The sequence below is a fragment of the Sebastes fasciatus genome, chromosome 22, assembly GCF_043250625.1.
Source record: "Sebastes fasciatus isolate fSebFas1 chromosome 22, fSebFas1.pri, whole genome shotgun sequence".
NCBI classification, from domain to species: Eukaryota; Metazoa; Chordata; class Actinopteri; order Perciformes; family Sebastidae; genus Sebastes; species Sebastes fasciatus.
This window is the reverse complement of record NC_133816.1, coordinates 3,527,607-3,552,826: the sequence shown is the minus strand read 5'-3', so window position 1 is coordinate 3,552,826 and position 25,220 is coordinate 3,527,607. Positions and strand designations below refer to the sequence as shown.

General features: G+C 43.0%; 1 protein-coding gene and 5 non-coding genes across 7 annotated transcripts in view; 1 reads left to right on the top strand and 5 right to left on the bottom strand.

The window, feature by feature from the left end:
* sema4f (sema domain, immunoglobulin domain (Ig), transmembrane domain (TM) and short cytoplasmic domain, (semaphorin) 4F) overlaps positions 1–25,220 on the top strand; it is a 136,103-nt gene that overhangs the window by 49,481 nt on the left and 61,402 nt on the right. Inside the window, exon 1 of one of the 2 annotated variants that reach the window (XM_074624712.1) lies at positions 15,171–16,102. The exons of the other annotated variant lie outside the window; for it this stretch is intronic. Coding sequence (XP_074480813.1) covers positions 16,009–16,102 — 94 coding nt within the window. The 5' untranslated portion in view covers positions 15,171–16,008. Of the gene's footprint in view, positions 1–15,170; positions 16,103–25,220 lie in introns of those variants that run through there. 2 annotated transcript variants of the gene reach the window in all.
* trnaa-cgc (transfer RNA alanine (anticodon CGC)) lies at positions 1,696–1,767 on the bottom strand. Its single transcript has one exon. It is a non-coding gene; the product is annotated as a tRNA-Ala (tRNA).
* On the bottom strand, positions 6,627–6,698 carry trnaa-cgc (transfer RNA alanine (anticodon CGC)). Its single transcript has one exon. It is a non-coding gene; the product is annotated as a tRNA-Ala (tRNA).
* On the bottom strand, positions 8,386–8,457 carry trnaa-cgc (transfer RNA alanine (anticodon CGC)). Its single transcript has one exon. It is a non-coding gene; the product is annotated as a tRNA-Ala (tRNA).
* On the bottom strand, positions 9,091–9,162 carry trnaa-cgc (transfer RNA alanine (anticodon CGC)). The gene has a single exon. It is a non-coding gene; the product is annotated as a tRNA-Ala (tRNA).
* On the bottom strand, positions 9,639–9,710 carry trnaa-cgc (transfer RNA alanine (anticodon CGC)). Its single transcript has one exon. It is a non-coding gene; the product is annotated as a tRNA-Ala (tRNA).

Sequence of the window (25,220 nt, the reverse complement as noted above, 5' to 3'; positions counted from 1 at the left end):
CACGTGTGTGTGTGTGTGTGTGGGGTGGGGGGTTAAATGGAGCTCCTGAGGCCATCCTACTTTCAAATTATGCTAGCTTTCCAACATCGTCGACCCCACCTTTAACATGGGCACCGAAATAAAAAGCAAGAGGTTCTACGATGCAGGCGTGCTGCTTACGCAGGTAGTGTAGCTTGGGTGTAATGAACCTTTCACATAGAACACGGCAACAGCACCACTGAAACCCATTATTTTCAATGGCTTGTGCGGAACAACTGCGCAGAGCAAAGCGCGAGCAAACTGCTTGAACTTTGGGTGCAGCGCACTGTGATGTGTGCTGAACAGAGCTAAATGCTAACGTCAGTATGCTAACATGCCCACAGTGGCAATGCTAACATGCTTAGTTAAATATAATATTTCCAATGCACTGTATGGGCTACCATAGTGTAGAGTGTTAACATCCTAACATTTGCCAATTAGTACTAAACACAAAGTGCAGACGCGACTGATCAAGGGAATGTCATTCGAAATTTCATTACAAATTTCATGGCAATCCATCCAAGAGACATTTCCCTAAAAACCACAAACGGTGGCGCTATAGAGGAAAATATAGTGTATAACCGTTATCTTTTCTAATAAGTGAGATAATGAGTGGTTTTTGGACCACACACCAGATTGCTCTCTCCATCTCAGGCACTCAGTATGAGGAGAGATGTTAGAGACATGGGCTCTGAATCCCTCTCCTCATGAGGGATTAACCCTTTTTTTCTTAAAAGGGACTTCCAGTTCAATAATATACGCTCTAATCTCATACAGTATTTAAAGAACATATGATTTATTTGCCGTACCCACGTTGCCATATTTATTTCAAGCTCTCAAACAAACTTCAGGTCCTCTCCTCTCCTCTCCTGCTCATCAGTCAGCAGATGTTTGGGAGGCACAAACGCCACTCTCTTCCTCCTCCCTCCTGTCCTCCTGTCACTCCTTCTCTCCCTTTTTAATTACCTCTGAATTTCTTCTTTCTATCCCCCCGTCGCAACAGCTTAAAGAGAAGGAGCTGTTGTCATGTGAGCAGACGCCCAGCTGGATTCACCCCCCCTCCCTCCTTCCCTCCAAAAACCTGATGAAATGTATTAATCCATATTCATGTGCTGATTATTGAACCATGTCTTTTATTAATAGACGTGATGTTAGTGTGTTGTTTCCATGGGCCTTACAACCAGTCAAGGACACATTTTTAACTCTCGCTGCTTGCCCTCTCCTCCTACCTATCTCTTCAGTCTCAACCCTCTTCTCTTTACCTCATCTCTACCCCCCGTTTCCTTTTTGCTTAAGGAAAGGGCTCACAGGGACACAAGAGAAATGATGGAGATCAAAACAGATGATATAACTAATGAACAATGAAATGACATTACATGAAAGCCATGTTTCATATTGCTGTATACACATTCATCAGTGCAGTGGATCTGGTGAATGAAAAAATGAGGAAGTCAGATTGGGTCAACTAACCCTGATGAAGGCTACTGGAGCCAGAAGTTCATGTGGGTTTAATGTGGTAATTTACTTTGGCTCTTTTTCATCCATTCCATTGGTAGGAAGTGCAAGGATCTTTTGGTGAATGTTTTTATGTAAAGCACCCTTGAACATTGTGTATCTCACAGCATTGTGTGACCCAAAGGAGAAGGCTTAGTGTTTTACTCTAATGTAGATAAGAAATGGAGATGCTGGGGATTGAACCCAGGACCTCATACATGCGAAGCATGCGCTCTACCACTGAGCTACATCCCCTCTGCTAATAACCTGTTGTTTTATAATTAACCCTTTTCAAAGAGGGAGGACATATCAATATCTATACCTTTCTGAGCAGCAGAAATCTATTGTTTTGATTGTTTCACATTTATTCAGTTTGGAGGAAGTGCAAGGCTACAACTGATGCCGTTACATAAAGCAGCCTTGAACAGTTTGTATTTCAGTGTTTGGGAGGATTGCTTCTTTGCTCTTTTAAACGCAGTGTTTAATAATTCAGCCTTTATTTGAAGAAGCAGGAGGGGCGGTAGAGGCATTATCACCTTTCTCTATTTATTGGTAAAATGAACAACATGTAACATTTCGGGGGGGATCTGTTAGCAGAAATGGAATTTCATATTCATAATTATGTGTTCATTAGTGTCTAATCACCTAAAACTAAGAATCGTTGTGTTTTCGTTAGCTTAAAATGAGCCCTTCGTATCAACATAGGGAGCGGGTCCTCTTCACGGAGTCCACCATGTTGCTCCTCCATGTTTCTACAGTAGCCCAGAGCGGACAAACCAAACACTGGCTCTAGAGGGGCTTGTGCGTTTTTATGTTACCTTAAGGCCACCGTAGTTCTCCGACACGCTTGTGAAACTGCGGTAGCGTGAGCCGCAAAGTGCAAAACTGTGGTACCAGCAGCCGCCGTCTGACCTCCATTGCTCCTAAAGTAGTGTTATTATGGTAAGGATGGTCTCTGAGCGAGGCTAACGGCGTTACCACGGTTTTGCACGCTGTGGCTCATGTTACGGCATTCTTGGAAAGAGAGGAGTGAGCGAAGGGGTACTCAATTGGTTGCAGCCTGCAACCACACCACTAGATGCCACCAAATCCTACACGCTGTCTCTTTAAGTATGTACAGAACATAATTAAAGCCTATTTTAATGTATAAAACATTTTTTTCCACAAAATGGTTGTGGGTATAAATCATATTTACATTACCGGACACCATTCTTACATATAGTCTTCAACATGTCAGGCTGAGGATGATTATATCTGCAGACAGCCACATATATGCACAGTGAATCATTTAATCAGTGATCTGTAGTGCAGTATAATATGCGTAATCAACCTCTGAATCAACTGAATGAAATAATGGGTTTCTTCCATATAATTATAATCTCTTACCCTTTCAACACTGCCTGCTGTGTAATTACTCCAATGTGATCTGACTGCGATGCCATTTCTTTCTGCAAATGAGTGTGCAAGGCTTAAAACGCAGTCATCTTTCTTCTCACTGTACTGCCGAGTTCAAACTGACGGTCCAAAAAACACATCAAGTCGAGCTCAATTTAGGAATGGAAGTTGGTCTTGCTATCAGTCTCACTGTGAAGCTGGACTCCGTACAGTTAAACAGCTCTGACTCCAGTACAGCCAAAGCTTTCTTTCCCCTCAAACAATAAATGCTTTCACACTGAAAGACCTTGAACATTTTCAGCAAAGCAACTCTGAAATGGGAATATTCCACATGTGCCCAGGCCCACATTGCAGCTCGGTGATAAAGCACACAGAGTCAACCCCGGCCAGAGTCAAACGCTGCGGTGGTGGGGACTGTAAAGGGTTTAAATCTCTGCTATCAGCCACCCACAGCAGTTTATCTCCCAGCACTGGGAACTCTGCTTACAAGCGTGTTTCTGCAATAAAAAAAAAATCTACTGTGAAATCTACCATAGTGATGTAACTTGAATGTCATTCCTCCCTGATATTTATTCTTACTGTAAAACATGTAGACCTTCTAACTGCTGCTAATGACGCCCAGTGCATCCGCCCACCTCGCCCCTTTTTACAATCACCGTACTAAGACCTCTCTTTTCCAGCCGGATGAGGGTCAAAACATGTTGTCAAGAACAGCTTAGCACGCTACAGACCCGTCTTATCCTTTCAGAGGTCAGATTTTTATCATCAAGAAGCAATGACCCCAATCGCCTCGCATGCTACAAATACAAGTAAACAGCTGGTCACCTACCATCCTCAGCTCACCCAGACTAATAACACACACACGCACACACGCACACACACACACACACACACACACACACACACACACACACACACACACACACACACACACACACACACACACACACACACACACACATACATACACACACTCTAGATAGCGATTATGGGTTGAAATGTACCATGTGTGGGTAACTGGTTTCCCCCGATGCAGTGCAGTGCTGCGAATAGTGAGATAAAAGAATAAAAATAAAATTGCCTTTACTATTGAATCATTTTTAAGGGATGCACGATATTGATCGGATATCGGGCCGATACTGACTCAAATAGCTGGATCGGGTATCGGTGACGACGGGGCTGATCTATTCAATTCAGTTATATATTTATATACTATATACATTATATACTGGTATTTTAATTCTTGTTTAATTTTTGACCAATTAATTGTAGCATTAAAAAGCTTTGCACTTGAATTGTACTTCCTATTAATTTTGAAGATTTACCAAGTTGCTGGCGTACAATTAATTATTATAACAATAAATAACAATTAAGAAAATGTATATCTATGTATTTATTTGTCACATTTTCTTTTACAAAGTTAGGAAAGCAATATTTAAAGCAGCAGTGGGTAGAATTGGAGCAAATATGATTAGTTATTTTGATGAAACTATTTTCTGACAGTAGTGCATCAGACCGGTAATCTGGAAAAAAAACCCCATCATGTTCCTCGGTGTCCTCTGGTGCTCCTAACGGCATCTGCAGGATTTCACAGACCGGAGGAAAACAAGCAGTCAGCGCTGATCTGGAGCATTGCCGTCTCTGAGCAGCTATCAATCACTCGCAAATTCTGATCAAACGGTCAGCGGTGCCTAGTTGGACCGTTTGGTCGGAGTTTGTGAGTGATTGACAGCTGCCTCCGTTGAATGAACAGCCAATAGGAACGCTCTCTCTCACTGAAATGATCTGTGATTGGCCAAAGTCTTCTGTCACGGGTTAGATTTTTTAAAGCCTGTAGACAGAGCCATGAGGAGGTGCAGAAGTCTCTCTCAGAACACTTGAATTACAATATGTTGAAAGGTTATTATGGGATTTTTGCCCAATGATGCCAAAAACATTCTGCCTACTGCAGGTTTTAGTCAAGCCTGATGTCGCCGTACCCATAAAACAATGATCCAATCACTTCCCCACAGTGAGGCATACAGCTTATTAATTAAACCCCAGGTATCGGTATCGGGACTGAAAAAGTTGAATCGATGCGTCCCTAGTGTTTTTCGTGCTTTTGGAGTCACTTCTTGTTCTGCTGGTTCTTGGACTGCACGTAAAGCACCTGTGGATTAGACGATCCACTATATATGCAGCTGTAAACCTCAATTTAAACATAGTATAAGCTGGTGTTTAAACCTCTTCCTCTGCACCCCCACACTCCCAATCCTGTTTTTCAGATTTACACGCTGCGGATCACAGAGTTTTTTTTTTTTTTCCCACTAGTCATGTATTAATGTCACAGTGAGCCGAGGAGCTTCACTTTGTACCGAGCACTTGTTTCTTCAATTAGATCTCAGTGGGGTGGAGGGGTACAATGTCGTACTTGCCCGAGGCTCTCTCCTACTCTCTATGCTTCCCCGCACAGCTAGAGTGGGTTAACAGGATTAAGGGGACATTTGCATTGGGTTGGGTGGAACGCCGAGTATGTTGGCAGTGACTCCATCATGGTATGTAGTCGGATACCGTTCAGGGAGCTCAATGTGTAGTGTATTTAGGTCAGATTTAAAAATTGCATACATTAACACTGACACATATACACCCAGAAGATGTAAATGAGATAGATAGATAGATAGATAGACAGATAGATAGATACATAGATAGATACTGTATATAGATAGATAGCTAGATAGAAAGATAGATAGATAGATCAATAGACAGACACTGTTTAAAATGAGGGGGTATCAGAGGGGGTTTGCCTCTTGACATATGTTGATCTAAGAAACTGAGTCTGGATCATAAGGGAGTTGATGTTGGCATAATCTACTTAATCTGATTGAGGGCAGCATCGTGTTCTCAGGCTCAATAATTGATAACACCATCTGCCCGTGGAATCAATCCACCAGAATGCCACACATAAGGAATTAGGTTAGAGCAATACTGGGTAATTACATTTTTACCTTTCTTTGCCATAAGGAGGCTGATACTGGATAATGGCATCATAGTCACAACGGGATGAATGTGCATGTGGTTCTTGGGTGTGTCTGTTGTAAGTCTTTCCTCCAGAAAAGTTGATCTGAAATAGTCCCTCTAATATGCATGCATAGGGCTACACAGGAACAGGACATGGTACCTGTACCTGTGGGGTACCTATTCATGATGATACAGAAGTGGATAATAGAGGATGTTACAATATATCTGTTCATACAGTTTCAATGTTTAGGTCGGTGAAAATATTCTAAATATTTCTAAAAATATATATTTGAAGTGAACCTTTCTTTTAGGTTGCTAAAATACTTTTTTCTGCTGTCCTCGTCCGCAGGAGTACATTGCTTTGCTCTGGTGTCGGGACTCTTGTCTGCTTCTCCAAGCCCACCATCATCTACTGTAAGTAATACACCTAGTTATAATACACGTAATACGGTACATAGTTTTTGTGCCTAAACGTTACCAAAACTTAACTATAACGTTAACAATGACGTAATACTTGGGTTTTGTATTACCATATACACTGTGTATGTGGTAAATGAGAACATTGTCCTATCCTTTGCTCCTTTTTCTAATTATTTCTTATTCATTCGTCTTGGAGTGACTCTGACTGTTAACTGTAACTGTTACATAGAGCACCCTTGAACATTGTGTGTAGTGTAGTATTAAGTGACCCAAAGGAGAGCATCACCTCTCTGGATAATGAGTGGAGATGCTGGGGATTGAACCCAGGACCTCATACATGCGAAGCATGCGCTCTACCACTGAGCTACATCCCCTCTGCTAATGACCCATCAACTGTATTATAATGGAGCTTTAGTCCCAGAAGGTGGGGGGTTGGTCTCAGTGTCTTCACCTGTCTGAGCAGGAAGAGTTGAATCCATTTATTGGTTACAATACAATACACCCCCACTTCAAAACACCTGAACTATCCCTTCAAGTGATTTCAATCATCACACTTTTAGCTATTTCAATAGTTTTTTCCCCATTACGTTTAGCTAACCATATATTCAATACTTTTAGCTATCTAGTTTAACCATGTATTCTATCCATTTTGTTTATTAGCTAGCTATTTCAACTGTTTCTCTGTTACTTTTAGCTAACCATGTATCAATAACTCTTAGCTAACCATTTATGCATGACTTTTAGCTATCTATTGGTGCCTTCAAATGAAACTCGTGAGCTCGTGTTTACAACATGGGAAGTCGTGTACACTATATGGTTGCCGTTAAAGTGGTTAAGTCGTGAAAACACTGTTGCTAAGCAACGCCAATGTTAACATCTAGAAGCCACAGAGGCTAACAATTTAGCAAGCTGGCAAGTGGGTAACATAATGTAGTAAATGCAAAGGCGTAATGACAGAAGAAAAAGATGAGGCAGTTGGGAATATCAACATTTTCCTCCGACTTATTATAAAAGGACTCTGGCAGCTTCACAGTCTTTCCATGTACTTTCTGGCAACCGCTGAAGTAGCTCCTGGGCTAGCCTACATGTACCACTGGTTGTGAATCACTGCATTAGATGATTAGACTTAGCGGTATTCAGTTAAAGTGTTCAGCCGTTATTGAACAGCAGAATGTGTGTCTTACGAAGCACTTCTTGGCTCTTTGAAGGATGAGGCTAATGATTATATTTCAGCTCACGCTAAAGAATGGCTACACCACAGGCGTACCGGCTAATTACAGCTGTAACGATCACTTTAATTAGACGGGGCTTTTTAATAGGATATGGTGCGTCTGTGTGTGACTTTGTGTGCATTCATTCACGTATGTGTTTGCTGTCTAGGTTGTGCTTGTGTATGACATGTAAATAATTGATTGGTTAGCATTGTTTGAACATCTTTAATTCACAGCACAGGGGTGATAGCACATACACAGCTCTCCCCCATGACTACAGGAAAGAAGTGCCGGCAAACATGTGCTAATGTTTGACTTAAAAACACACTTTTATTAACACTGAAAACATGCACAACGTACTGTAAACATGCACAACGTACTGTACTGTACGTGATGATACGAGACGGTTTTGTTTCCTCTGCCAAGCATTGTGTTCCAACACCTCAGCGGGTGCAGCTGTAGCCACATGAGAAGCCTCTCAACATGTGTCCATGTTTCTTGGAAGGATCAGTCGTGTTGTGTTCATGTCACATTGGAAACAAAGTGAAAGAACAGGTGGACAGATTAATGCAGTTTGGTAGTGCTGGGAGCATTTTTACCCATAAATTTAAAGACACTAGAGGGCAGATACGAGGGATTTTTTTGTTTGCTCGTAATTATATTACATCCAATATGACATGCATGTGACATAACTGTAATACAACCAGGAGGGATTCATGGGAGTTTAGGCAAAATAAGGTGAATTATCACCGAGATTAGTCTTGTCCACGCATGTTAATGCGGTTCTTGTAATGTGTGACCCGAAGGAGGTCCTCGTGCACCCTGATAGGATTCCATTGTAGATAAGAAGTGGAGATGCTGGGGATTGAACCCAGGACCTCATACATGCGAAGCATGCGCTCTACCACTGAGCTACATCCCCTCTTCATGAATAATTAGGTTGGGGTTCTTGTAGGAAAGGTCAGTAAAACATCAGACTCAACACAAGAGACAGCTGTTGATTTCCTATTTCCTGTTTTGTAGCCATGACTACAAAGCTCCCCAAACCTTAACATAGTGGTCATTTTAACCCAAACCATGATGTTTCCCTTAAACCTTACCAAGTAGGTATGTGCGTGGACCTAACCAAAATGTAACCATAACGTTAACAATGACAAAACCCTTGTGCTTTATACTACCATATACACATTCATAATACCACTGTGTATGTGGTAAATTAAAATATCAGTTGGAGGACAGCTTTTTTTTGGGGGGGAGATTTGTTCTTCATCCGATAAGAGACTCGTACTGTAAAGGACAGAGGGTGTCGAATCCTGTACAGATTGTAAAGCCTCCTTAGGCAAATTTGTGATTTGACTTAAGCCTGTTGAAGACTATTACAGCCAGAAATGACTGCATATCCAATGTTGTCTTGTCCTCCTTCTTTTAGTTATTTCTTATTTGTTCACCTTGAAGGTTGAAGGCTCTAATTGTTTTTTACGTATAGTATCCTTGATCATTGTGTATCGTGTAGTATTTAGTGACCATCACCCAGAGCTCCTCTGTAGATAAGAAGTGGAGATGCTGGGGATTGAACCCAGGACCTCATACATGCGAAGCATGCGCTCTACCACTGAGCTACATCCCCTCTCAATGGCTTAGTAGGTTGGAGTAGTTGGATGGATGGGTCAACAAAACATCAGACTTGAAGACAGCTGTTGATTTCCTGTTTCAAACCACATGTTTATTATTGTAGCCATGACTACAAAGCTCCCCAAACCTTAACATAGTGGTCATTTTAACCCAAACCATGATGTTTCCCTAAACCTAACCAAGTAGCTTTTGTGCCTAAACCTAACCAGAATGTATCCATAGCATTACACAAAACATTTTATATTTATATTATGCTACTATACACGGTCATAATACCACTGTGTATGTGGTAAATGAAAACATCGGTTGGAGGACAGCTAAGCCTGTTGAAGGCTTATATCCTTTGCCAGAAAAGTACCTTTTTTTTTTTGTTATTTCTTATTCATTCACCTTGGGAAACTATTTTTTACGTATAGCCTAACATTGTATAGTAGTGACCGAAAGGAGAGCATCACCTCTGTAGATAAGAAGTGGAGATGTTGGGGATTGAACCCAGGACCTCATACATGCGAAGCATGCGCTCTACCACTGAGCTACATCCCCTCTACTGATGACCCATCAACTGTATTATAATGGAGCTTTTTTCACAGAAGACAGGGGGTTGGTCTCAGTGTCTTCACCTGACTGAGCAGGAAGAGTTGAATCCATTTGTTGGTTAAACACAGATTCAGTGATTCAATCTTATCTCATTCACTTTATTAACCTTTTAGTGGCAACATTTCTGATTATCTTGAGTAACCTGGACAAAAATACCCACATTCATAGATCATTTGGGTGGAATGAATCTAATCAAATGCTTTAACTGGAGCGTTGATCCAAATCTCCAGGCTTACCTGGGCTCAGTACAACAGTTCCTTCCATCTCCACCCTCAATAAAACAGCAGAATCCATTGTTGGGGGATTAGCAGGAAAAAAGGTTTTGGGCAGTTTCTTCCATTTCCTCCTCAGCAGAGGTGAGGGATGGGGGGTAAATCATGGCAACCAGCCAGCTGCGATATACAAACACCCAGCAGTGAATATCACACGGGGTGGGGATTGACCCCACGCTCGCTAATCTGTTTTACTCAGATGTTCTGGGTGAAATGCTCACATTCTGTACAGGATTTCTGCTCTACGATTTCATGTGGCGCCTAAGATTGACAGCTTGATTGACACATTTAGACAGAGGGAGGGAGGGGAAAACGTGCGCCGATGCAGCAGGAGAGGTGGAAAGTGTGATGGGAAACAGGGACATAGGGGGCGAGAGAGGATAGAGGGTACAGGGAGAGAGAGATAGGGAGGCTGGAAATCAGGGTGCACTACATCTTGGGTTTAATTAGGGGAATGAAAGCTGTTAGCTAAATGAGTGTTTCTGTGTGTGTGAGTGCATGTGGCCCCTCTGCTCCTCGGGGCAGAAGTCCCTTGCCTTTTGTGACCCCCTCCCCTTTCTCTCTCTCTCTCTCTCCCTCACACACAGTCTGTTACTGAATAAGTGGGAGAGCAGAATTAAAAGCCATAACTGCATGCATTACTTATCCAGTTAATAGATCAGTCACACATTTGCTAAATTAAATGCCACTTCGCAAAACACAATATTTTCATCTTTTTGAGCAAAGTCACTGTTCCGCTGTCTGCCCTGATGTCCATGGACAAGGTCATTGTCACATGCATGTGTGTGTGCGTGTGTGTGTGTGTGTGTGCTTGGCCTAAAGCTGATCAAGAAGCAGCTGCTCAGTGATTCTGAGCCATATAATTACATTTGCTGGAGGTGGTGGCTCGTCTGTCTCCCTCCATCTCTTTCCTCTGTCTGATTTTCTTCCCCGTCATACTCCTCACCCATAACAATCCCTCAATTTCAGCCAGTGATCCCCAACCATTAGTCACACACAAACACATGCACAAACACACACACATAGAAACCCTTTGGCCTAACCCAGAGTCTGGCCTTGGCTGACACACCCGTGCATGTATGTGCTCAAAATTTGTAAAAAAAATATATATATGTGCACACATGCATCGCAAACATGCTGCACAATCAAAAAGACACATTTACCGACGTGTGACAATGCATAGACAGGCATGCACACTGACACACAGATTAGCAGAAGTGAGTGCAGGGTCACGGATTGCAGCTTCCTTACATCGGGTTCTGAATATTAATGTGCGGGGACAGATAAGCAGCCGTGGCAATCCCTTTAAGGCCATACTCCTCTCTGGTTGGTGCTTCTGGTTAATTTATGCCAATCTGTATGCCCAGTTTATGCAAATTGTGTGTTTAGTTTTGGACCAGTGTGTGTGGAGTGGTTAGAAGGCTTCAATCAATTCTGACTGTGTGTGTGCATATCGCTTTGTCTTTAGCTGTTTTTGGACCAAACAGTTTTGGGGACTCCCTGAGAGGGACTGCCCACTGGGGGGCACCCCCGGGAACTATACACCTTCAAGGGCTATTTTCTCTAGAAATATTAGAATAAATAAACAACTCTATTACGTGCCACAATTATATAAACACAAACAAAATAGCCATCATGAAAATACCATTTGCAATTTCAGTTTGAATCGGCTATTGTTCTTCGGCTCAATGGGTGTGCTTTGTGCTACTGGGTTAGCCTTTGTGCTACTGGGTTAGCTTTTATGCTACTGGGTTAGTCTTTGTGCTACTGGGTTAGCTTTCATGCTACTGGGTTAGCCTTTGTGCTACTGGGTTAGCTTTTATGCTACTGGGTTAGTCTTTGTGCTACTGGGTTAGCTTTTGTACTACTGGGTTAGTCTTTGTGCTACTGGGTTAGCTTTTGTACTACTGGGTTAGCTTTTATGCTACTGGGTTGGCTTTTATGCTACTCGGTTAGTCTTTGTGCTACTGGATTAGCCTTTGTGCTACTGGGTTAGCTTTTGTACTACTGGGTTAGCTTTTATGCTACTGGGTTGGCTTTTATGCTACTCGGTTAGTCTTTGTGCTACTGGATTAGCCTTTGTGCTACTGGGTTAGCTTTTATGCTACTGAGTTTGGCTTTGTACTACTCGGTTAGCTTTTATGCTAACAGGTTAGCCTTTATGCTACTGTGTTAGCCTTTGTGCTACTGGGTTGGCCTTTGTGCTACTAGGTTGGCCTTTGTGCTGCTGGGTTAGCCTTTATGCTTCTGGGTTAGCCTTTGTGCTACTGGGTTAGCCTTTGTGCTACTGGGTTAGCCTTTATGCTACTGGGATAGCCTTTGTGCTACTGGGTTAGCGTATGTGCTACTGGGTTAGCCTTTATGCTACTAGGTTGGCCTTTGTGCTACTGGGTTAGCCTTTGTGCTACTGGGTTCGTTCTTTGGCTCAGTGGGTGTGTGCTCATGAATGAGTTAACTTTTGTACTTCATTGTCGGCCCACTTTTCCGTATTTTCTCCCACTTATTTTGTTACGAGCTAATGTATTTGTTTTGTGTTGTCTGTCATTTACACGGCTAACAGGTTTTTAAAAATGGTGGCTGCCGGTGCGGCATTGGCTCATGTGTTTGACCAATCACCGTATACTGTGCTGTGAGAGTACCTACTCTGAAATAGGAGCTACAAAAGTCCCTAACAATGGTAGTTCTTGCGGTGCGGACACAATAAAAATGAAAAAGTTCCTCCAGTCCGAAAATGCCTTTTGTGTCTGCTTATCTTTACCACTTCTTTAGCGTGAAATCCCCATTTACTGTCCATGTTTTTAGTACATTATGTTGTATTTTTTTGCTCTTACTTTACCTGTCCAGCAGGGGGCAGCTGAGCTCAGCTCAGAGGAGTTTGATAGATTCTGAATCAAGCATCAACACCCTCCTGGTTTGCTTTATCCCAGATGCATTGCAGTCAGTCTAAAGAGTAACTAACCCAGACCTGGACCTCCACGCTGACATTGATAAATATACCAACCACCCAAAAGTCACGGGTGAAGGCACGGTGGGGTTTTCCCCAGTGCCCTCATCTCCAACGGCCGCTACAGCTGCCGCTGATGAAGACGTCCATTGTGATACTGAAAGATGAATAGTCATTCAAAAGTCATCGGCCGCGTAAAGATGAGACACGCACAGTGTGAGCTTAATCAGGCTCGATTAGAGACGGCGCCGCTCACTTCTTAGCTCCGTTTGGCGTTTCTTTATCATCGCTCCCTTACCTCTGACCCCTGTCCTCCTCCTCCTCTTCTTTCTTCCTTCTTCCCCCTCCTCGTCCACCAAATCCTTTAATCCGTGCTCCTCTGTGACCCCTCCCTTTTGTCCCGGACTCGGGGTACATGTCTGCACCCCCGCCCCGTGAAATTGGCCGGCCCGCGCTGCCAGCCGTCCAGCTCTCCTCCTTAGAGGACGAGAGATTGAGCGGGAAGGTTTTCAGTATTGCAGTTATGGCTGCTGCACAATTAATCAGAAAGTATTAAAATTGCAAAACAAGCTTGAGCAATTTCTAAACTAAAGAGACTGCTGTTTATTGTTTTTCAAATAACTGTGTGTCATCACCACCTTAAATCACACTGCGTTATATTATATGTGAAGCACTGAAGACGAAGACTAATTAACAGCACATGGCCGGGAACAGCCTCTCTGTGGATTATGAGTGTGGTTAAGGCCTGCAGACCGTTGACCTCACATCTACTGTTTAATCATCTTTACTTCAGACGCTCCGCCCCCCCTGTGATGTCACATGACTGACAGGTGGATTAAGGAAACCAGACCACAGGAGCAGAGTTAAAAGGAGCAGAGAGAGAACATTCCTCGCCAAATGTTCCTTCTTTAAATGGATATGTTGAATGGGTAAAAACCTGAAACAGACTTTACAATCTACCTCCTGTACTATTCATTCATAATGTCTGGTAGGAAAAAAAGAAATATTCAATAGTGATTTGACCTTTTTAAGCCTTTTCTCCCCTCACATAGAGTTTCTGAATGGGGGCCAATATTTCAACATTCAGTGAGAAAACCTTGAGTAAAGAATAGAATCAAACTCAGTGGCTGATCCTATTCAGAATAAGGGGATACATCAAATAGCTAGGGCTGTCCCGAAGACCATTTTTTGGGCTTCGAAGCTTGAGTAATATTCAAAGGTATTTGAAGCGTCGCAGCAGGCTGACATGTTCTTCTCTCTGTCTGTCTCCATTTCCCCCGTCACACACACCTCTACACACAACATATCTGTCTGAGAATAACTAGTAATAATGAATGTTGAATATGAATTATGGGATTATTCCTTATTTCATGGACTATTTGGGGAGTTATACAACATATTTATATATATATAATAAAACACAAAACGAAGCGTTCGAATAGTGATTTGGAGGTCGAATACCATGGCAACGGTCGAAGCTTCCAAGCATTCGGGTCCGCCCTACAAATAGCTCATATTATATTTATAACCTGACCAATACTGGATTTTTGAGGTCGATACCGGAGAGTTTTAAAAGTCGGATGATATTTTGACCAATAGGCATTTTTAACAAAAAACTCATTACATAAACCAAACATTTTTAATAAGGATCTCTTTTTAAAATATATATATTTTTTAAAAACAATTGTGACCCAGAGTACTGAGAGGGACATTTTATAGATAATACACAGTATATCTGCAAAAGGCTAATATTGGCCTGCATGATACAGTATATCGGTCTAGCTCTATTACATATCTGTAAATAGTGATAATAATATATTTGACTTGACTTGTGTCTTAGAAGTTACAAAATTATTTGGAAAAAAATACCAAAATGTGTCTACAACATGGCGTGTTTCCAACAAATCCCGTTTCTAAATCTCAGCCTGACTCCAGTAGAAAGTATTGCATGCGTCCTCCTGGTTTTGGGATTATTGCAATGACAGGTTTCACTTTAACCACTGCAGGCTTTCATCTCATTGTATGACAGGGCAGAAAGCAGCACAATAGGATAATAGTGGAGTGGACACAGTGAGACCTGTAATTACTCTCTGACCCCACACTGCCTATCATCATCCCCCCACACACATGAAATCAATCCGTCATCTTAAAGAGCACCACTTCCTCTTTACTCTTCAATATCAATCTGTGTTTCTGAGGAAAAACCGGGTCTGCACCTGTCCTCCGTGACATCATCCTCTTACCTGTTGTGTATCCTCGCGCTGCCTTTTTCCGGGAGGGTGGGGCGCGGCGCGAGCTGGGTTGGCTCCTCTACTCCCAGTAAGCGCTCGAGCAGCACAGCACACATCCTCGAGCCGGTCACTATCCGCCCTCCATATCACTGTGTGTGTGCACCGTGCCAGCGCTCGAGCTCCAGCTCCAGGGATTTTGTTTCCTTCAAGGAGCTAAACGTAATTTTCTCGCTTTAATTCATCAGCTGAACTGAAGACGAGCGGAGCGTTTTTGTTTTTATTATTATTTGTAGCAGCGGGACGAGCTCGGCGACACCGGAGACCACAGAGCGAGCCTTCAGCTTCCTATCACCCAGGACACCGGACAGTATTCCTGCAGCACAGGACGACACTTTGGATTACTTTGACGCGCACTTTGTGACCGGACTACACCAAAGATAGAACTACAATAACGCGTCTTCTTCTGTTCTTTACTAGATAACACAACCAGAATGCGCTGAGCGGATGCATGCACTTCTGTGCGCTTTGTGCAGATTTGAGCTACGGGGAAAAAATCTGTAACCTGTAGCAGAATAAGCAGAATAAGATATAAAAACATTTAGGAAGCATTTATTTTATTTAGAAATAACCTCCCCCAACTTATTAACCATAGTGTTGGACCGAGCTCTGCTGCTGTTTGAACTCAGAGAAACCTCAGAGGATCAGGATGCATCACAGTTGAAAAGCACTTTGGTGTTAAAAAGAATCCGATTGGACGGACCTCCACCTCCGTCCAGGACCAGGACAGGAGCCGAATCATGATGAGTCCTGGCGGCCTGATGTGTCTCCTGCTCCCGGTGCTGTGCCTGCTCTCCGGAGCCTCCTGGGCAGCGACCCTGGGCGGGCTGGGAGGTGAGTGCAACCGGAGGAACAACAAACACTCATGAGGGCAATACTTGTGATGATCGAAATATTTTAAAAACGCTGATTTTTATTTGTAAAGACTGTCTTCTAGGCTTTAATATGAATTTTTGTTAAATATCTATCGATCTATTAATGAAAAGGGTGCAGGTGACTTCATCATCCCAGCATGATGATAATCTAAATAACATGCATGAGGCTGGTGCAGCATCTGCAACTCCTGCATAGTTTTCAATGTTGCCTCATATGATTTAACCACATGCACAGCCAAAAAGCATCTCCAAAAAAGCTTTGGCAGTGTTTGGCACAAAACATAGCCAAAGTTCAACCTGTCCAGTGCCACGCAGCCAACCTCTGCTCTGCACTGCTGCTTTACGCAGCCGGGAGGCTCGGTGCCAAAGGGCTGCCTTCCGCCTTTTCTTGTGGCGTGATAAATGGTGATGCTGGCGAAGCAAGCAGGTGCCAGACATGTTCTGCTTCATGCCAACAACAAGTGCACAGACCAGGCAGAAAACGCCAGGCTTGTTTGGATTCATCCAGACTCGTAGAGCAGCTTTCAAAACTTAAAGGGACAGTTCAGTCGAATGCGCTTCCCACTGGATGGATTGATGAGGGAATTTGTCTTTTTCATTTGCCCTCATCCAGAGAAGGCAGAGGGTCAGGATCAGTGGCTCTGTGAGCTGGCAGTGATTCAGCATCTTGGACAGAGTGGATGCAGAGGCTTTAAAATGTTCAGAATATGTGGGTCTCTAAAAGGACCCCAAAACAGCAATCTTGAGAAGTAGCTGTGTGCATTACATACACAAAACACTGAAAAGAGAAGCAGACACAGATTCAGATGGCTATTAATCAGAGTGAATAGAGGACAAGCCCCGCTCTGTAACAAGCTCCCCCTTTGTGTCGGGGTCAGACTCTCCAGCCTTCCTGTTTTCTGGAAACTGACTGACAGTTAGAATGAAAAACATAAAACCAGAGGCGACATCCATCACAACAGAATAATAAGAAGCTTATGGGGCAGCAGTCAGACAGAGCTATTTTGTGACCCTTTGGAGATTGGATTGCAGTCTGTGTGTGTGTATTTCTCTCCATTTGTCCATGTTTTGTCTCTTTGTTTGCAAGGTAATACATCTGTGCTATTCCTCTTCTTTCACTCCCCTTTCAATATTTTGCTCCTGATTATTTGCTCCTTTCTTTTCCCTCTCTACCATGTGATGGTGTTTACACCCAGATGCAGCGAGGAGGAAAAGATTTAGAGGTTGCGTCACTGTGTCCATTGACCATTAGCCTGTACAGTCACCTGACTGTATTAATGGGCTTTGCTCCACAGCTGCACTCTGCTTGCAGAGGAGCTTACTGTGCTTTAACCCCCTTTTGTATTTTTTCAATCTGTGATCGATCTACGGCTAAATTCTTACTTCATACAGCACACTGCTGGCTGTGGATTCAGGCTCATTCGCTGAATGAATGCAGTGTCTGTAAGTTAGCTCCCCGTCTCTGTGTGTCATTACGCAACTGTGGCCTGTGGCACGCCGGCCCCACAACAAATACAGTTGGGACGAGCGCCAGCAAACGGCAATGACAGAGAGGGAGACATTTGAGACCCCACAGAAAAGTCCTCTTATTTGCACAAAACGATTGCAGATGGAGAAATGCATCTATCATTTGCATTTCTTGTTGCATCATTGTCTTTTTGTTCGAATGTTTTGCTGCAGTTACATCAGATATTGAAAGGTTGCGTGCTAAGTGCAAACACATTTGCCTCTTCTTACCTTGATTAAAGTCACAACAACGTTTCATTCTAGCAGAAGGTGCCATCCTCACCAGGGTGTGTGTCCGTGTGTTTGCATGTGTTGTGATAACTGAAGAGAGACTCTTATGTAAGACAGTGTTGTTATGAGCAACTGGTCAGGTGGTGTGTGTGTGTTTGTCTGTGCGTGTTAAGCTTTGTTTGCATGTAAGCGACAACCTGCACAGCTGAGGGTTGAAGCTAATGCACGCTGCATTCAGATGCAGGTCACGGGCCAAGCCAGTGGGCTACCTCCAGGTCTGAGAAGTGAAGCCAATGCTGAAGTGCCTTAAAACAGCCAGCAGGGGGCGACTCCTCTGGTTGCAAAAAGAAGTCTGATTGTATAGAAGTCTATGAGAAGCCTGCTTCTCACTTGATTTATTACCTCAGTAAACATTGTAAACATGAGTTTATGGTCTCAGTCGCTAGTTTCAAGTCTTCTTCAATACAGCATGATGTTCATTTAGTAAATTATGGTCCCATTTAGAGTCAGATAGACCATAAAGCAGGGGATGCTTTAGGGCCGGACTATCTTGTGATTGACAGGTCGCTACCACGGCGTTGTCCGCTCTGGGTGATGTCCGTGTTTTCGTCTTCCAACCTTTTCACAGTGTGTTTTCAGCTCATGAAAGTTGATAGTAACATTTTGGTCATCTAAAAATAACCCTCTCGTGTCACTCCAAGATGGCGACCGCCAAAAACCAAGACGGTGGTGGTCAAAATGCCGACCTCGAGGCCTCAAAACCGTAGTCCACAAACCAGTGGGTGACGTCACGGTGACTACTGTATGTCCACTTCTTGCTCATAACATCTGGTGATGCCCTGTCTTTACAGCTAGCGCCACCAACAGGCTAAATCTTGTTCAACACGTCAGTTTACGACCTCTAAAACTAAATACCGTATTTCTACCAGCCTCTGTTGTATTTTAAGATTGTGGGCCTTCGTCTGGCATCGCCCTCAGGGCCATACTTAGATACGAAGTTAAGAAAGTCTTGTTTCAAGACACCTTTATCTTTTAAAGTCAGTTTGGTCCATATTATCCATCTGTCTTGCATCACGAATATGTTCATTTCTGTGCTGCTATGATACATCTGTATCTGTCGTGCTCGTAAAGATGCAATATTAACTGGTTGGGTGGCTAATTAGGCTGATGTGGAATTGTTCCAACTCTCTGGTTAAGTGTTTGGGGAACAGTTGTAAAAGTGCTCGGCTGAAATTGCCCGCTGCATAATGAAGTTACCATTAGAGTGTGGGATTTTAGTTTAAAGAAACCCCAAACAGGCCTATTTAGTTCTTCAATAATTGTGTTTTTGCAAACAATTTAGCATTTGGCTCAGCAATCGCAAAACATATTCATAAAATGGGCATTTGTATCTAGATATTTTGGGTTTAAAATATACAAGAGTGCTGATTCTATAATGTCCATAGAAATGGGACTAATGATTAAGTGGTGCTGTATTTGAATACTAAACAAAGCCCCACTTGGCTTTACATTGCACTCTTGTGTGTTTTCCCCAGCTCCAGTCAGTTTCACTGCTCCAGCAGCCGGTTTAATGCTCCTCACATGAAACTCATTAGGATGTCGGCACACAAGGGGAGGGCCCGGCTCCCAGCGGTGCACCCACTGCATGGATCAGGGTCCATTTACAGTGAGGGAGAGAGCAGTGATGTCTAATTTGATTAGCTCGGCTCGTCGGTAAACTGTGCAGGTATATAAAGCATTATGTCGCTCATGAGGCCACCCGGTGTCCATCCACTGTACCACCTGCAGTTTGCCCGCCCACCTGCTCACCAAAACTATACTTTGTCTTTGTTTGTAGTCAACAGGAGCTTAACAGAATCTCTATTCAAACACGTCTCGCTCCAGTCACTTTCAGTGATAGTAGACTTATTGTAGTCTTCTGTTTTTGTGCCAACATTTGCACTTGGCTAGCGGTGAACTATGTGTGGGCGGATGGGAGTCCCGTATAACAAAGACTAATCAAAGCACACTGAAAAATATAGTTATCGCCTAGATTCCACTACATGCTGTTAGAGGCTCTGTGTATCCGTGTCTGGTCTGTGCGTCTCATAGATTTTACTTGAAAGGTAATACTGTTGCTTCACACTTCACACTATTAGACAAACAAGGAAGCATCCAACTCTGATAAGGAATGAATGTGAAAAATACAACCGCTGCCAACTTTGTTTTGGCTGACAAGCTTAAATGAATTCTGCAGTTCAGTGGAATTTTTTTCCTTCTGGTTCTACCTTTTGTCTTGAGGTGTAACAGAAAAGTGCTGCATCACTAAAGGGGAGTATGTATTTGATATTCATCTGATAAGGCATTTTAGCTCTTGCAGTATTAATAATCTTCCAAAAAGCTAGAAGAGGCATGGGAGTAAAAATTCAGAAAAGAATACTAAGTGTTTAGCCTGAAGCATCTCGTCTTGTCATCACTTTAATAAGCAGATGACGGGCTAAAGAATAGACAAGCTGTTTATTTCATAGTGTTAATGAAGTGATTATGTGCTTTGTTCCAATCAGAGGGCAACTTATGTTTCATGTTTATTTCAAATTTCACACAGTCAAGGCTCTGAACCATAGATAGTGGACGTATAGTCACCGTGGCGTCACAAATTTGTTTGTGGACTACGTTTTTGAAGCCTTGAGTTTGGTATTTTGATTGTCGCCATCTTGTTTTTTTGCAACCAGAAGTGACACGAGAGGGTGGAGCTAAGTACAACCGAACGCTGAATAAGACATTTTTAGGCGACCAAAAGGTCATAATTAACTTTCATGAACTGAAAACAAAGGGTTAGAGACGGAAACATGGACAACTCCCAGACCGGACAACGCCGTGGTAGCAACCTGTCAATCACAACATAGCCACGCCCTAAAGCATCCCCTGCTTTATGGTCTATTTGATTCTAAATGGGACCATCATTTACTAAATGAACATCATGCTGTATTGAAGAAGACTTGAAACTAGTGATTGAGACCATAAACTCATGTTTACAATGTTTACTGAGGTAATAAATCAAGTGAGAAGTAGACTCATTTTCTCATAGACTTCTATACAATCAGACTTCTTTTTGCAACCAGAGGAGTCGCCCCCTGCTGGCTGTTAGAAAGAATGTAAGTTTAACTTCACTTTTCAGACCCGGAGGTTGTCGCCTGCTCTGAAGCCCTACTGGTTTAACATCACACATATGAAACATGATGTTGCCTTTGTGCATTAAAGATGTCCTGATATCTGGCTTGATATCTGTTTGGATGGATGGCCAGGCTCATGATGTGTAAAATCCTCATCCCTGCATACTTTCATAGCAGAGAAATGCCGAGGGATTAGGCCAGGAAGAGCGTAACCGCTAAACTGTCTGAACCGGGCTTTGCCTGTGAGAATACATGTGGATGTAGTAGATTATGTGTTTGGGTTGAGGCTGCATTGTTGCCTCCCCCACCAGGGAATATGAAGTGGTTATCCAAAGACAAGAGAACAGTCTTCCCTCTTTCTCTCTCTATGTTTCCTCATCATTCCTTCCCAGCCCTCATCCCTCTCTCTCTTTTTAAGTGTAGTTGATAGGGCCTGGTGGATTTGAGTGGTACCATGGGGATGGAGAGAGGCTTCAGAAATGCTTTTGGCGCTTCCTTCCAGTTTTGTCTGATAAGACTTGGCTCTCTGCTGTAGACTGAGTGCACAACAGAAAGCCTTTCTATCTATATCTCTTTTTGGCTGTCAGAAATAACTCAAGTGGGTTTAAAAGTTCCCACCACAGCTTGTCTGGTTAGCCCCTGACTCAAAACTTAGCATCTCTGTCTTTTGCTACGCCTCAACCGTTTTATATTTTTCAGCTTTGTCTCCTGTTTCCTTCGTTCTCTCATCTTTTCTGTTATCTTAAAAATACACTCTTTTTTTTTTTTTTCTCTGACCCTTGGCTCCGAGAAAGGAGACTAAGCTAACGCTAAAGCTAAACCTAAACCTAAACCTCCAACTAAGCTAAAGCCTCTAACAAAAACAAGGCAACAGGCAGGTTTTAACAGTTTTTTTGTCAAGTTATACATTCAAGAAAAGAGTGCTGGCTTATTCAGGGTTAGTAACATCAGATTAGTGATAAAGTTGTTTTAAATTCTGCAATATATGAGTGAAATATTTAGCCAAAAGAGGGTCTTCATTCGAACTGAAACCAATGAGTTAAACATGACGTAGAGGAAGGGAGGAAGTGAATGAAAGAAGGATGACAGGAGTAAATTCTCAGCTGGCATCGGCATCCCACAGAAAATATTCTCTCACTCTTCAATGTTCGTCAGCAAAGTTCATCAGCTTCTCATGCGCGTTTACTGATAATGCAGACCTCTATGAAGCCCCGACATTGTCCCTGATTCTGAGGATTACATTAGCGGTGCTCACGTACATAGTTGCTCTCTACTCCCACGTTTTGTTTGTGAACGGTCAGCCCACACAGGCACTCCTGTGACTGGAGCCTGTCAAGTGTGAAGGTCAAACCGAGTCGTATGTCAAAGGTCACACACACACACACACACACAGTCGACGCAAGCAGATTCCCTTCGTTGCATTCCCAGGAGGATTTCATGATTGGGATTCTTGGTGGCTTTTTGGCTCAGTCCTAATTCTGCATGTCTTGCTCTGGTACGTCTATCCCCACCTACGGTAGCGTGACCGCTGAGAACAGTTTAAACACAAGGCACTCAGAGGTCAACGACATGGTGGGCTGCTGTAGGTGGGTTGGTGGAATTCTCCTTCATTCATTCATTCCTCCTTCCCGCCTCGTTCTCACTCCCTCGTTCATAAATATCTTGTGAAATGTGCTGCGTCGTGATGTGAAATACAGCTTCTTTTTTTTTTCTGGAGTTAAAGTCTTGAGAGTGTGTGTTAACGTGTCTAACATTCAGTGTGTATTACCTACGGAGGGCTTTAGAAGAAGTGATTGCAGTGCACGGCTCACATATCATCAACTCATTGGGATTCACTCCTGCTTTCTGCCCTCATCTCCTTCCTCTCTAGCCCTCCGTTGCGTGAAAATCCCATCTGATAGAAAGCTAGTTGAAAGCAATTACAATGCATAGAGGACACTTTTCAGCATTTAGACACAGAGGGTGCACTTAAGCTGAAGAGTTTCACTTTTTTTCTACCAGCTTGTTCTATTTAATTTCAAGTTAAAGTGAAGCCTTCTTTTTTTTTTGTATTTTAAGCAAACCTGGACAGTCCCAGAGGCATTATGGATTAAAATACTTAATGTGATGAGATCTGGAGTGAGTTAGATGACTGTTTCATGTCTAAAGGCCGGCCCACACTAAAAGGTTTTTCAAATATTAACAGATTTTGAAAATGTGAGAGACCCCACACATAACCACATGTTCTGTTCAATTTAACAGTTTTGTTCCTATAGTGTGTGGAGAGCAACGATTTGGCTAAAACAGCACACCACACACTAACAGTTCATTCATGAACAACTGACGACCGACTTAAAAACGGAAATCTCGCAAAGAATTAGCGTTGTTAGTTTTTGCACTACTTTGTACTGAAAATTCACGAAGAAAAAAGAAAAATAATGGATGAAGTCATGGAGACACGTTAAATAAACACTCGTTATCACACTTATCGCCACAAATCAACGAGTTGGTCCTTCACTTCTGCGCTAATACTTTATGATCCGTGTTTTGCATTAGCTCATGCATTAGCCGCGGTCGCCATGACTAAGGCGGTGGTTGTCCTTCCTTCTTCAGTCCGCTTGGTTTTCAACTGGCTATCGTTCTTTCCTACGTGACTGCGTCATCGACTGTCCTCGGGGTTCCCCACACACAACAGGATATCGTAAATATTGAACCCGTTTAACATTTACGATTTGAAATTTGTGCATCCAGGATGGACTTCTGATCTGATCGGGGATGTTAAAAACACTCTTAACATACCTCACACCACAGGAATATCTGGAAAGATAATCTTTAGAACTGTCACAAAAATCGTGGCTTTGCTGACGATCGTCGTGAGGGGGGAATCGGGCACAAAATCGGCTTGATTCTCGTGTAGTGTGTACCCGACATAAGAGGTCACACTGTTCAGCTTTGCCGACTGTTGTCTGGGAGCAACAGTCGGCAATCAGGATCATACATAATCAGTATTGATTTTATTGTTCGCTGACTCAAGGTGAAGTAAAGGAGGACGGGAAGGGACGGAGAGAAGGCACTGACATGGTTGAATTTTGATATTGTGACGTACAAGAAAAGAACGCCGAAAAGGAAAATCAAAACAGATCTGATAAGCTTTGGGAAACTAATAGTTATTGATGAGATGAAACACAAAAAGAAAAAGATAAATTGATCCGTCTCGTCCAGGACAAAACCAACCAGACAGACGGGAGGGAGGTGATGGGCGTGCACATGGTTTAAGACAAGGTCAGAGGTCACACAAGGTCACCTTGTCCACGTTGAGGCACTGACAGCATCCACTTAACCTGTTTGGAGGTCACAATGAGAAGCTCCTCAGAGGGTTGGTGGCTGTTTGCTCAGACTGATTGGAAGTCTGGAACCAACAGAAGTCATCAATCGGTTGGCCTGTCAGTCCGTCTGTGTGTCTGTCTGCTGCCTGTCTGTGTGTATCGGGATGCATTTAGGCGTCTTCAGGTCCGTTAATGGAAAGACTGGAATGTAAAGACACGCTCCATCTATTTAGGTCTGTTTCACCTTTTGTCATGAAACCTTACATGCGTAATACAGACGTATCTTTACGGGGGAGATTGTAGGTTGAGATTGTAGGTGTTGTGTGTGCTGCTCTTTGGATCTGTGTCAGCATAAAGGCAAAGGGAGGAGTGTGGGAGGGAAAGGAAGGAAACACACAGCTCTCTTTCTCTCTCTCTCTCCTCTCGTGAGTAGAATACTACACTTCCTTTGGCCCTTTCCTCCCAGACACACACACAAACAAACACTTCATCTCCCCACGCTTCTTTTTGGCCATTGATCTCCACCATCCACCATCCACTATTTGTCCGTCTTTCTGCCTGCAGCAGCCACAAACAAAGAGCTACATGAACAGTATGTTGTTGTGTCAATAGAGGATTTTTTTAAAAAGCTGGACACCTTATTTTCAGGATGAAACTCTTCACACCAGGCAGCGCTGAACTGGCAGCAGCAGCGAGCAGCAGTCAGCTTATTCCAGATTTGTGCCTGTTGGCTTTTTTTTTTACTCAGTGACAGTTGGAAGCTGGAAGAAGAAGAAGCCACCGTGTGCAGACTGCTGAGTTCGAGTGCAGAGGGAATGTCTTGTAAATCCCACTTTTACTGTTTTTCAACAGAAGTGATATTTCTTCTTCCGTGCAAACTCCC